Source organism: Lissotriton vulgaris, chromosome 1_1 (assembly GCF_964263255.1).
Source record: "Lissotriton vulgaris chromosome 1_1, aLisVul1.2, whole genome shotgun sequence".
NCBI classification, from domain to species: Eukaryota; Metazoa; Chordata; class Amphibia; order Caudata; family Salamandridae; genus Lissotriton; species Lissotriton vulgaris.
This window is the reverse complement of record NC_141685.1, coordinates 512,311,612-512,326,332: the sequence shown is the minus strand read 5'-3', so window position 1 is coordinate 512,326,332 and position 14,721 is coordinate 512,311,612. Positions and strand designations below refer to the sequence as shown.

General features: G+C 43.0%; 1 protein-coding gene across 1 annotated transcript in view; it reads right to left on the bottom strand.

Moving 5' to 3' along the window:
* The window catches only part of LOC147747417 (pancreatic alpha-amylase-like), a 46,429-nt gene extending 33,671 nt beyond the window's left edge, over nt 1-12,758 (bottom strand). The window contains exons 1-2 of the mRNA XM_086953888.1: nt 12,560-12,758; nt 10,496-10,642 (exon numbers count right to left, since the gene is read on the bottom strand). Coding sequence (XP_086810014.1) covers nt 10,496-10,642; nt 12,560-12,727 — 315 coding nt within the window. The 5' untranslated portion in view covers nt 12,728-12,758. The remainder of the gene's footprint in view (nt 1-10,495; nt 10,643-12,559) is intronic.
* Between the last annotated feature and the right edge of the window lie 1,963 nt (nt 12,759-14,721).

Below are 14,721 nucleotides of genomic sequence, written 5' to 3'. Positions count from 1 at the left end.
TTCATGACCTTGTGTGTCTCGTCGCCGTTGACGTTGGACCAGGAGGTCAGGTGGTTGGCGCTGGTGTTGTTCATAGAGGAGGTGGGGTCTGGCGTAGTCGGGCTGTCATGGTGTTGAAGCTGTCATGAATGTCAGCAATCTTGCTATTGAAGAAGATGGCCAGTGAGTTGCATAGTTCTTGTGAGGGCGGTATGTCATTGGCGCTAGGGTTGGAGAGTTCCTTTACGATGCTGAAAAGCGCTTTGCTGTCATGTGCATTGTTATCCAGGCGGTCTTTGAAGGAGGATCTCTTAGCTAATCTGATGAGGTGGTGATGTCTGCGGGTGGCGTCCTTGTGGGCTGCAAGGTTGGGCGGAGTGCGTTCGTGGAGCCATATCTTCTCAAGTTTCTGGCATGCGCATTTGGATGTCTGCAGCTCGTCGGTGAACAAGGTGACTCTCTTGCTGGCGTGGTTTTTGGAGGGTTTCTTGAGTGGGGCGAGGGTGTTGGCGCAGTCGTCGATCCACTGTCTGAGGTTGCGGGCTGCGGTGTCTGGGTTGGTGGGGCTGGTAGGTGGGTTTTGGGCGAGGGTGGTGATCAGCTGGTCTTCGGTGACTTCACTCCAGCAGCGGCGAGGTAGCCGTTGGGTGCGGTGGTGTGTGGCTGGTTTATTGAAGGTGAAATGGATGCAGCGGTGGTCGGTCCAGTGGAGTTCGATGGTGTGGTCGAAGGTGTTGTGGGTGCCTGTGGAGAAGACAGGGTCCAGTATGTGGCCAGAGGCGTGGGTGGGTGCGGTGACTAGTTGTCCGAGGCCGATTTTGGCGAAGTTTGTCGATCATGGTGGCGGAGTTGGCTTCGTTGTTGATAGGAGGAGGAAGGCAAAATATTTGGGGGTGACCCTGCTAAAAGGTTAATTTATAATAGGGAACTAATTGACGAAGGGCTTTTACTGTGAGGAAAATATTTTTGACACTGAAAAAGGGGCATGCACAAAGGAGACCCTATTCCCCCTGTCTAAAATTCTTCACTACGGACGAGTCGATACAGCAGAAATAGGATTCTATAGGAAAAGTCAACTGACCTTTTCAGAAATATATGTAGAGACCTGGATCTAATACACCTTTCTAGGCATTCTATTGGGAGTTTTAGTGAAAAAAGAATTATTACATATACCAAAGTATTGAGGATTAGACTAGTGCAAAACACACTAGAACTAGATGTAAAAGGATCTGCACTATTTTTCAACAAAAAAAATTCACATCTAGTTCTAGTGTGTTTTGCACTAGTCTAATCCTCAATACTTTTTTATATGTAATAATTCTTTTGAGGCAACTTATTATAAGTCGAACATCAGCCCTTTGGGTTTGCTGAGATCGCTATTTTTTCTATCGTTCATCATGCACTAGAGATTGTTATAAGAGAGATGGTTGAATATAGGAGCTCATTTATTTATTTAACGCCATGCAAGAAATCGATGTTTCTTTGTCTCCCTTTTTTCCCCATCTCTTCAGAGCGGGGCCTCTCAACCTGAGTGAGTGCCAGTCGAGGTGAGGCTTTTCCCCATCAGATGTTTGGGTGAGTAATTAAAAAATGAAGTATAAGGTTGTATCAAGATTTGATCAAAGGCCATAATATGTCTATGTTCACATAACCTCTGCTTTCTCTACAAATTGTATCTGCATGTATTTGTCTTTTCTACAGGTGAGAGTTTCTATGACCATGTTTCTACTGTCCTACCATCCAATATCGAAAGTATGGTAGGCAATCATTTCTGCATGGTACATTTCATTTGTTTTATGGACAGATAATATCTACTCTGTCCTCACTTGTTGCAGTAGTGTTTAACATCATTAGGTCCTGAAGAAAGCCATTTTTTTGGCTGAAACATGTCGACCAGTTCCATCTATTGATAGTAGTATTTGTTGGCACTATCTACGCTCTGTTTTTTAACCTTGCCATTGTGGTGGCCGCTCTAATAAAGTCATTTCTTGGCACCACATTAGGCAATTTTAATTTTCACATTTTCATTTTTGGTTTGTACACTTTTTGAGCGCTGCAACTTCTTCCCATTCAGCACCTGTACCACAGCTTTCTGGCTTCCATCACTGATGGATCTGATACTAGGATCTCTCACGATATCCCAAGTGAGTAACCTAGCAGATACCAGTCTCATAAAAATCCCAGATGAGTTTCCGCCATCTGGTGGGCTGATGGGTATATTCTTTCTTTTTATATATTTCTCTTTATATATTTTTCATCTCACCTGACTTAGCTTTTACATGCACTCATTTCTGAGCAAGCAGACAATTTTGAGCCACGCAGAGACCTCTAGCATCCCTTGTGTATTTGTTATCAGTTAGATTAGGGGATAGGATGCAAATAGGTCTCTAAATATATTTCCCCTATAGACCCTCCTTTACATTTTGTTTTTGCTTGCGATTCAGGAAAGTTGCCATTACTGAAATGTAAGTAAAATATGTGATTTCAGCCAAAGTTTGAGATGTGCAGGGCATTGTGGATAAGAAATCATCATCTATGCAAGGCACAAAACTTTGAAATCCCCTGGTTGTCTAGTTTTCAAAAATGTCTTTGGTTTTGTAGATTTGCATGGGTGGTGCCACAGCACGACCCGAATACCACAGTTACCCTTATTGATCATCTATCAAACTAGCACTTGAGGGCCTTTTGTGGCGTGCTCTCTTGGCACACCCACACAAGAGGGATACTGTTCTTATTGAGGGACATGTAGAAACTCAGGGTAGTAGGAAATGTGTGGCTCCCCGCAGATTCCAGAACATTCTGTCACAACAATGTGAGGAAAATGTATTTTTTTTAATCAAAGTTTGACGCTTGCAAGGGCTTCTGAGTATAATTACCTAGTGAGAGCCACACAAGTCAACCCCCCCCCCCCCCCTCCCCGGAGTCCCCTAGTGGTCTAGTTTTAAAAAATGTGCAAGTTTGCTAGGTCCCCCTAGATGACGGCTAAGCCATGACTCAAAATCCATAGCTACCCACTTTTCTAAAAATGGGGTCAATTTTGAGTAGAAAAGTTTAATGTACCCAGGTTGTATTTTAGGCAGTTTTCTGACGCAGGCACTAGCTTACCTACACAAGTGAGGTACCATTTTTATCGGGAGACTTTGGTAAACGTTGGGTGGAAGAAAGTTTGTGGCTGCCCTCAGATTCCAGAACTTCGTATCATTAGAAATGTGGGGAACAAGCGTTTATTAGTCACAGTTTGAGATTTTCAACAGACTATGTGTGAAAAACTCAGTGAGAGCTATGCAAGCCAACCCACCCTGGAATCCTCCATGTGTCTAGTTCTGAAAAATTTTCAGGTTTGATAGATTTCCTTAGGTGTGAGGTACCATTTTTAACAGAAGACATGTGGGGAGCATAGATTAGTAGAATATTTATTAATTCCAATTTGATTTCACTGCTTTTGTGCTTTCCAAGTTTGTAAGAAAGAAGGAATTTTGATAATGACTTTCTAAATACATGCTAGTACGGCTACCCACAAAAATTAGAGATTTACAAATAACCACTGATCCTAAAAATTATATGTTGTGCCCATTTCAGAAATACAGAAAATTCCTTGATACCCATTTTTCACTCTACATATTTCACCAAATAAATTTGATACACAAGGAAAAACTGTACAGTGCAACTCGGTTGTTAGCTCTCAGTACCTTGGGTTCTTAGAGAATCTACAAACCCTATATATCTCAACAACCAAAAGGGTTTAGTTGACATAATGGATATACAGCTTTTGTAAATTGGCCATTGTGGCAAAAAGTTCAGATGAAAACATTGTCACAAAGGGCTGTTTCTTCCAACTCATTTCCAATATTTCCTTATTTCAACACTTAGGCCTCATTTATGAGCAGGGACGCATTGCTACGTGAAGGCAGCGATGCGTCACTTCTCAGTGCGCCCACTTTACGACATGATGGATGCGTCATATTTACTGTATGACGTATCAGGTCGTAAAAAGTTACAGAAACTTTACTATTTGACGTATCTTCAGGCGCAAAAATGATGCTTTGCTGGAGTGTGTCACAAAAGTGACACAACTCCAGCAATGTGTACTTTCACATAGGGCAAGCCCCATGTGAAAGGGACTGCATCAGTCTTACACCTGATGTGAAGCAGGTGTAAGTTATTGTTGCATTTTCACCCTCGAAGTGGCGCAGTGAAATCTCGTAGATTTCACTGCTTCACTTCTACGAGTTTTACTTACGTGGGAACGTCCACCCTGCATACATTATACCTGGCGCAGGTATAATGTAGGGCAGGGTATTACAAAGTGATGCATCTGCTTCCGCCTTCAGGCCACATCTCCTCCCATCTTTTTGAAACAAAGGTGCGGTCAGCTCTGTGCTACCAAGGAAAATTAACCCCCATGCTCCGATCTGCTTCACTAAATATAGCTACTGCCTGGAAAAGTAGGCCGTTTCCTCTGCTCTTTGTTAAAAACATGGACTCCCATCTTGACCAACCTCCCTCACAGGCATCTTTCTGATACTCAAACTGAGGTGTCTCTTCTGCTTCAATTTTCCGTTCTGTGGGCCCTTGCTCTGAAGCCCAATGCAACACTGGCACAGCAAGTGTGTACTGGCCCCTCATTCAAGTAAGAAAGGATAGTGAAACAGCCATAATTAGGGTTTAGTCAGGTTCACTGGAATTATTCACTTTGGTGGTGTCTGTTTTTTCTCCATAATTATATATTTGCCAAGTTTTCCATATAATCAATCTGATCAAAAGTTACTAAAACCACAGTGACATGTGTTGCCACACAATAAAAAGCCCTTCACATCGTTTGCCTGGTCACGGTTCTGTTGGTTACGGCTATATTTGGGTATCAATCGGCATTAATTAGGTGAACCTATGTCCAGAGTTACCAAATGTAACAAGCATTTGCGGTGCAATCAGTCTCACCTTTGGGACCTTATACATGTTTAGCCATGGAGAAGAAAGTATACTAATTTGGTGATTAAATAGTTAGTTTGTGCACAGATAGAAATAATTGAAAAGCTTTTTCAATCATCCCACACCCTCCCTGCCCAAAGTTATGTTATGAAAGATGTTAATGGAGCTTGATATATGATGTCATTGATGTTACTTATGTCATCATGTGCGAGGCAATGAGCATGCCTTAGGGTAAAATATAGTCGTGCATATGCCTATGCTTATATGTGGTAGTGGCGAGGCCTATATAGTGCATATAGTATGGAACTGGACGAGGAATGAATGAGGATGTAATCTCCCTTTACTGTATAACAGACTTGCTCTTGTTTTATGTCATTTCCGGTTACATGCAATTCACAAAAGGAGAAACCATATTGGTTGGACAAATACTAAGGAATTACCATCATCAAGGGAGATGAAAATTGTTTCCGATTGATAAACCTGACACATGGTTGGTTAGAAAAGACGAACATATTTAATTTAAAAAAAAGTTTCACTTCGTAGAAAAATCCAGTATCACTCTTTCAGTTTTTATCTGAAGCCATATATGCTTTCCAGTTTTCATTCTAGGCTTCATTACAGACCTTTTTTCAATTTTAGTTTACTTCTAGCGTATTTACAACAGCAAATTAACTGGAGTGATATAGGGGCACATGTATCAAAGGTTTTTACCCATTTTGTCTCTATGGGAAAATGTGTTCATACATATGGCCCTAGAGAGGATTGAAATCTGCAAAATTAAATTATTCCATCTGTGAGGTGGCAATGCAGTGTCCTATATTAACCTTTCACACCCAAGCCTTGCTCTTCAGATTTCGCCTCTGCAGCAATTTCCTTCAGCCTTGTCACTGTTGTCCTTCTTTTAGAATGCCAAAATACACTTTCACAATAGTGTTGCTTAATCAGATGCAAGCAACCCAATTAGCTTGTGAAAGAAAAATATTTGAATTATTTAAATGAAGACTGCGTGAAAGATCTATCCAAAGGCGTGAATAAAAAGAAGTGGGAAGGGAAGCCAAATGAAAGGGGCAAATGGCAGTTGACCGAGGGCCTTGGAGGGCTTCCTGCTCACCCCTAAGACGTGCAGGCAGACTTCGGCACTAGGATGGGATGCGCGCATACATATGTGCGCATTCATAGAGGAATAATTAAGGCGAGTAAAGCACATGAAATGTAAGCAGGAACAACATGGTTACCTGAATACACTGGAGCCGGTCGGCAGTGCAAGAATACAACGCTGATACATGTAAAGACAAGCGTGATGGTCACTAACTTCCACTTAAGGATGTCCGCTGCTTCCAGCCTTTCTAGTCAATCTTGCGAATTCTGTTGTGTACTTACTCTATTGCATTACTGCAGTTAGAGGACGCGGCTTCAACAAGAGTCCGAGTTGTTGCTGAAATCGTTAATCTTCCTGAAGAGCTGGAGCCCAGTAGCAGTAGGACCCTAGGAGCTGGGGAGGAGGCGTAAGAGCCTGGGAGGGATGATGTTTAAAAAAAGACAGACACTGGGGTGGAAAAAAAGTCACGGAAGTTTGGCTGTTGCTGCTTTAGGGACTGGGACAGAAGCAAGCACATCTGCATCTGAAAGCACTGGGGCGCAGAGGAAGAAAAAAAAATGCCCTAAACAGGTCATTTTAAGTAGGAGTTATTCAATTGAAGGAAGAACAGAACTTGTCGTGCACCAGGAGGTACTGAAATGCTGCTTGATTACTATAGTTTTCCACGCACAACTGACCCAGACTGTTGCCTCATTAAAAAGTCCCTAAATCTGAGGACTGTCAGCACAGGGGCAAAAAGTGGTCGCCGTACTGAAATATAAAGGGCCATATTATCAAGCCCCAGCGATAATTATCGCTAAGCGCACCTAGCGCTAGGATAATTATCGCTGGGTAGCGGGGATTTTTATCACTGAGATAGCGTGCTATTAGCAACGCTTATCTCAGAAGTGATAAAAATCCTCGTGCTATCTGCCAAATGGGAGATTATCGCTGGAAAACCAACGATAATCTCTCGAAAGTTTGGCGTTAGCTTGATGATAGGGGCTCCCAAACTTAGCCACGATATCCACCTTCCATAGGATATCATGGCTACGTCAGGAAAATATCATTAGAGCGAGTTGCACACCTTTGCTTTCACCTAAAGTTCTCCAAATTTCTACTTACTCATTGCGTGCTCAATGGTGTCGTGCCTAACCCAAACAGCACGTGTGATTGTTAGCAGTCCGGGTTTGATTTTCCCTGACGAAGGGCTCTAGAGGCCCAAAATGCATTGGATTTGAATGAACTGCTAAGGATGGATTTGGCTTCAGTCATGTTCTTGAAGTGAGGTTCGGATGGCCCGGCAGGAGCATTAGAAATACGGGAAATGGCGTTTCCTTGCATGAAGACTAAAAATTTTTCAAGTGAACATTCAGATTATCAAAGGAATGAAATAACGTTGTAAAAATGGAAAAGAGGAAAATGAACAGAATAAATATTATTGCAAATGCAATTTCAAAAACAGCTGTGCCAATGGTTCGGGGCAGAAAGGTGGCCACAATATGTTGTACATCAGGAAAATACCAGGTGTAAAAAAAAGTAGCGCTAACCGCGGTTAGCGCTGCTTTTTTGATCACTAACGGGGTTAGCGATATCCTTGATAATAGGAGAATTGTCGCTTAACAACATTTCTCCTATTATTTTTCTCTGGAACACCCCTTTGCATCTCATTAGAGATGCAAGGGGAAGCGTAGAGAAAAAGGGAGCTAACATGCAAATTTGCATGTGTTAGCACCCTGTTGCTGATGGGAGATAAGTTTCTCTGCTTTCTTGGCTTTTAATGCAAAAAAAGAGGAGATAAATACCTTGATAGTATGACCCCTAGTGTGGTGTCAGTGCAGAGAAAAGTAAGACTTATGGCGTCCTGTGAAGTGGGAGCCTTGCTAATGATGAAAAAAACACTGATAATAACGGACGCCTGCTAAAGCATTAAGCACAGCACCCGTACTGTTAATATAAAAGCAGGCACTGTGGTGAAACTTAAAGTGCAGTGCCTGGGCAGAAACAGGGGGGATTAGGGCCTGTGATCCCTGCGGGCGCTATTGAGAATGTGTTGATTGATTTGGGTGAGTGTGCGCCACCATTCTCAAACCTAAAGCTTTCTAGTGTTTGAAGAAAATAAATAAAGCGTGGCTTAAAACAAGTGCTTTCAGAAAAAGAAAAACAAATTATGGCGTGAGCAGCGTTGATGGTGTGGCTGACATTCTTTAAGTCAAAAACATATAAGATAGAGCACAACCACGCTGCTTAAAAAAAAAAGTGAAAGCTCGCATTGTACGCTGAAAGCATGTTGTGCCAGCAGTAGGAAGAAGTCATTAAAAAAAGTAATGCTTAGAGACTTAAAAAGACATACTGTGTAACACCCGAAGTAAAGGGACCAGTTCCATGGTAGATTGCAAATGAATTGCAGCGACAGCCTGATGAGGAGCAAGCCCTACGATGAAGCATGACATTTAACCTGGTGTGTGAGGGCCCCTCTTCCCAATTTGGGAGACACACTGTCTCCACCTTAGGGTAGGAGTGTTGATCAACCCACCCTGCTCACCCTTCCCCCATAGGAACTGCATACTCCTGCTCCTATAAGTATTCTTTAGGGCAATGATACTGTACCTCTAAGCACCCCTGATCCCTCTTTTGTTAAGAGGTTACAAATGAAGACATGGCCGTACTAAGGAAGGACTAACAAGCCAATTACAGAATCAGAATCGTGCATTTACGATGGACAAAGACACAAGCCATTGAAAAATATGGGCGCAGAGTGGGTCGAACTTCTCTTCAATACTTTATTACAGCAAGTCTTGCAGAGCAGCGCATGCGCGCTGCTCAGGCTCGACCTATAAATGACGAAATATAAAAAAGAACATAATAATACTATCACAACATGTGCTGCATTATGCTGCGTAACTTGCCTTTTCTTGCCACATAATTTAGTCAACCCTGCCACATGATTCGGTACTCACCTGCAGCATGGTTCCAGTGACCCTGGGTTTGGTTGGCCCCTCATACAGCTCGAGCCCGTGCAACTAGAGTTGCTTAGGAGATTGTATAGGCTTTAACTGATGGAGTCAAAGTACTTCTTACCACAGGCTGGGACGTTGTAGCACTATAAATGCACACGTTAGTATTTCCCAATGTGAATGCAAGGATTCAGTTAGGTGACTCTCTGGTCAAACAGACAGCTGCAGTGATTGTGTTAGCAAACTGAGGTTTTTAATGTAAAAGAGTACATTTTCCAAAGATTAATTTAAGTTGCATGGACTTTTTCATTTAATTTGGGTTAAATGCGATTACCTGAAGTGAAAAATTAAAATAGTCCGTAAATATTTTGTTCTTTTTAACCACATCTTTGACCCGTGCCATCCTACTCACTGACTATGCCCCAGGGCACTCCGTATTATAGTTGCACACCGTTCATACTGCTCAACCACTGGATATAAATGAAAACAGCCTGGGAACATGCCAAATAAACAATGTCTCTGCTTTCAGGTCATCTTCATTTACAAGCCCTTGCAGTCTCATTTGCGCCCTCCTGGAAATGCAGTCCTACTTCCAGGGAGCGTGGCGTGCCCCACAATTTGAATTCCTGTGCTTTAAATGGAAATATAGAAGTGCAGGTACTCATCATCAAGAGTAACTGTTTGCTCCTGTGAAGCGCAGGGACTCTCCAACTAAATGTATTGCAGTAGTGTTGAGCAGTGCAGTTTCTCTTTTTCGCAAATTAAAAAAGTGCTGACATTTAGGGGCATAAAGCCCCTATCGCCACCACAATGTCACTTTTACGAACGTTGTGGTGGCGATAGTTGCTGCACCTTATGTACAAGGCAGCGTTAAGCCCGTGGCTTAACGCTGCCTTGTACATAAGTCACCCTTTCACGCTATGGTTAGCGTGAAAGGGGCGTGCAGTGGGTGTTGAGCTGGGTGTTCCACTGCAACACCCATTGTATTTGATGCTTCCCCCTATGTACAAGGTTGGTGTACAAAGGAGGCAGCGCCAACATTAAGAACAGGAAAACCCTGGTCTTAAGTTGGCGAAACAAAGAGAAATGCATAATTTCTCCTCGTTTTTGCTTTTTCCATACCTGCTGCCCAGTGCAGCACACATGGAAAAAGCAAAATGCGATGGTTAGTTCATGTACAGGAAGGTGTTCCTTCCTGTCTATAAACAAACCGATAGAATTGCATTTTAAAATTGTGTATGTGCAGGAAGGGATACCTTCCTACACATAAACAATCCTCCCCTGCACACAGTCACTCTTGCACTATTGTGCAAGGGTGCCTGCATTGGCTCTAAGTTGCTAAACTTAGCGCCATAGCAGGCGGAAACGCAAGGCTGCACCACATTCTTGTAAATATAGTGCAGCCTTGTGTTTCAGTAGTAGCGGAGCACGGCCTTAAGCCGAGGCTAATGCCGCGCTCCATCACTTCCTTGTTCATATCCCCCTCAGTACCTGCCCATTTAAAATCCTGATGAGAACTTATATTTAGGTATCGAAGATTATTTGTACTTACTCCAACATTGTTGCACCTGGTTACCATGTCTCTGAATTCCTGCTCATTTCCGGATCGGGAACACAGCTTGTAGCTGATTGGTTGATATCTTTCCCACCAAGGTCTATCGGGATTTGTGATAACAATGTTTTCATTTGGAGGAGAGACCTGTAAAATATATAAAGATTTCCAACATTATTTTAGCATGGACCTCCGAAGGTAAAAGATGCATTGCCTAATGTACCTAAAGATACATGATGTTCTAAACGGGAATGTACGGGTCACGTTTCTTACGATTTTGAGTCGTGCCTTTATTTCTGTTGCTTAAGAAATGTATTACTATCATAAATGGTCGAGCGGCGGTAACAGTATGAAACTGTTGACACCAACCTTTAATTATTCCTGGTTCTAGGCCTCCTCCTCTCTAGATATCCAAGTAATCAACATGTTCTTTTACAAAGAAAACAAAACGCTAAATTAGAGGAAAGACTAAAACTGCTCTGAATATCACGATCAAATGAAAAATACTAGAGGGCTATATTGTTTAACATGCCTTAGTGAGTATTAATCGACGTAGGCAGCTCACAATTTATTAGGTCCCTAATAGGTTCTACCAGAATATTAATTTTTAAATAATGTGATAGGAGTTGATATTTTAGCGGAGGAAATTTTTATTATCAAAATTCTGACACGCTACAATATACCAAAACGCACTCTAGAGGTGCATCTCTGATGGTCTAAGGAATAACCTCTTCGAACCTTTTCTGGAGCCTGAGTTGAGGTGCTGTCAGCAAATGCAACTCTTATTTAAACTTCGAGGCACTACAGCAATAGTCTGTGCAAGGCAGGATGCTAGAGATTAATTGAGCCCTGGATCAGTTATTGGGTCTATGGGCCTTTCTCTGCCCTCTAGTCCGTGCAATTGCATTGCCATAGCCAAAGTAAAACTGATGAAAACCTGCCCCTCATGTAGCAGCAATCAACATCTCAGACCCTGCTCCCCTGCCTTGCACCCTTTGCCCTGAAAGAAACCGTGCAGCACTCTCCCTATGGCGCTTCTTCGGGATCTCACATTCAGCTTCCCGCCAGAGGAGATAGGTGGTACATTTGCTGTAAAAGACTCTGCTGTGAGCCTTCCTATGTGCACTCTATGCCAGGCACTGTGCTCTCTTCTCCTTTTGTGATTTGGCTTCTTGTTAATTTTCTGGGATGCTCAGCTCTTGGATGCACCCCTGATCTGGGATTGGGAATGGCAGAGAAACCTGAAAAGACTGAGCACAAACATTACCAGCACTCCCACATTTCACTTGTTGCTCTCATATGAAGGACAACAATCCTGAAAACGCAATGCATCTTGGCTAATTGTGTGCTGGTATGCCAGGCATTGTGCTCCGTCCTCCAAAAATATTATATATATGTAACTTGACCCTTTTTCCCCAATTATTCATTTATTTATTCTCCTTTTCATTTTTAAAATCCTCTGTTTTTCCTCCTTTAATTATTTTCCTGTTTCTTCCACTCCCGCTGTGCTTCCTCGTTCACATTTATTTAAACAGATCTACTTTCGGGTTTTTTTGTAAAGTATCCTTTGCCTAACAGACCTGGTGATGGGTCAAAAGGGGAGGTCAGGAGGAACCCAGCTGGGGCAGAGGACCCGGCAGGCCACACCCTGGAGACGCCACTGCTTGATGCGGGACCACTGTTCGAAATCCAGCACAAAAAAAGCATTTTTGCATGTTTTGTGTTGGTTTGCTCCCAGCACACATTCTATAATAAAACTCTGTCATAACGGACACACATTTTGTTGGAATACAATAAAGGATTTCAGCGTAATACTGACATTTTGAGTTTCTGTTGTAAAAGGACTTTGGGTGAATTTCAATGTTAAAAAATATACACAATTAATACGGGTGAACTGGTCTTTTTTTATATTGCACACAAAATATAAGATCATTCCAGTTCATTTTGACATGTTCTGCAGACGTCTGCGTTTCCGTGTTCTTTATAAAAGCCAACATCACAAACTAGGACTACAATTCACGCTTCTGTGGGTTTTTCATTTGATGAAGACATTTTGCCACCTACCTGAACACCCCCAAAGCCATTGGGCCCCAAGAACCGCTCACATTCACTGGCAATGTCGGCCCAACGCCATTCAAACAGGTGGACGATGGACGTTCTTCCAGCCTTGGTGTTGGGGTTGTACTGAGCGCAGCAGAGCCCGGCGGCCACCAGGAGCAGGAGGAGCTTCATGTTGCCGCTGAGGAGAGTCAGACAGAGTCCTTTATTTATACTCCTTCAGAAAGATAAGGCACGTTTCCCATATCACATATGGTCAGAAATATGTTGCTAAATTGGAGAACCATGTAACAGGTGGAGATAACAAAGCAACTCTCACAATTAAACAAGGTGCAACTTGACCAGAATGCTACATAGACAAGTTATTACTCTCCAAACAGAGACACTACTGTTTCTTTAAAAACAAATTCTTCTCTAGCATGACTAAACCTTTTCAGTTCAAAACTCTTTAAAGAGTACTGGCCAGTGGTTGGTGATTTTCTTCTCTTTGCTATTGCGAAAATGTAATGCAAAATGCCTTAAAACACTTTTGACATACCTTTTCTGCTTAAGTCTATCACCCTCTCGATCAAAAGACCACTAAACTGATAATGCGGCTTGTCGTAGAAATGATGTGGATCCTCCTCTCCTCTGCTTGTCACCCCCTCTGCCATGCTGTACTTGTGGAACGTGCCAACAGAGGTGAAAGGCCAGTGGGATAAAATGAGAATGTTGTCCTGCTCACTGTCCCACTTGTTTCGAGGACTTGGTCTTGTCTAGCTTTCAGCTAAGCCTTAGGTATTCTCCAATATACCTTTGAGGTGCAGAAGCAAGCATTGGAACATAGGCATAGATTCATCGAGCGAAATAGCAATCGCAATAGCTGCGAAACAGCGATTGCGATGGCAATTTACGCTCCCACAATTCATCACTTACGAAAGCAGCAAATAGCGAATTCGCAAAGCAAACAATCGCAAATCCATTTGTCAACCCACATTGCGATTCCTTAACAGTGATTACCCAAATTTTCTGCGAAAAATATTGCGAATTCGCAAATATATTGCGAACTCTCAATTATATTGCGAATTTGCAAATCAAATCCCAAATCAAATTCATCATGAATTGCAATTTGCAAAAATACCCAAATTCGCAAAAAACGAGTCGCAATTTAAGGAGAAGCTAAACCAGGTGGTAATCATGAAGTCCAATTGTGAAAGAAAAAAAAATTGCAAACAAGAAACAGGTGTAGGGTAAACCAAACACTTAAGGAGACTCAGTAGGAGCATGAGGAAAGTCACAATGCCAGGTCTCTACATCGTGGCAAGGCGGCTGAGGCTCCAGGCTGCAGCCCAGAACAGACGCAGGATCCAGGAGCGCATCTTCCAGCTGCGGATTACACTCCTTAGACAGACTGAAGAGGAGACCTACTCAAAATACAGGCTCAATGGGGCAATGGTAAAGAAGCTCATCAGAGACCTTGACCTCCTGATGCAGCACCCAACACGGAGGACCAATGACGTGCCCACCCATGTCCAGGGCCTGTGCTGCCTTCACCTCATGGCCTCCGGAAGCTTCTAGGGGATAGTTGCATATGCAGGGGGTATATCACAGAGTACCCTGTCACGCTGCCTACAGAGTTTCCAGAACGCCATGCTGAGCCGGATCCATCACTACATCACCTTCCCAACATCCCAACAGGACTTAACGCAAACTAAACTGGACTTCTATCACACCGCCCATTTCCCCCATGTAATTGGCTGCATTGACTGCACCCACATTCACATCTGTCCACCCGCTGAGACCGAATACATGTATAGGAACCGTAAGTCATACCACTCCCTCAACAGCCAGATGGTCTGCAATGCAAAAACCATCATCACAGACATTGTGGAACAATACCCGGAGAGCACGCATGATTTGTTCATCTTCCGGCGGCACAGCGGCATACACACCCGCTTGGCCAGGGGTGAATTTGGCGAAGGACATCTCCTAGGTAAGTACACATGCCCACATACAGTATGTCAAGACCATGTAGTTGCGCATAACAGGCACTGACCCTCTGCTCCTATCCTTCAGGTGACAGCGCCTATGGCCTCTGTGAATACCTCCTCACCCCATACCTCAACCCCACTACACCACAGGAACGACGTTACAATGCTGCGCACATACACACAAGAAATGTCATTGTG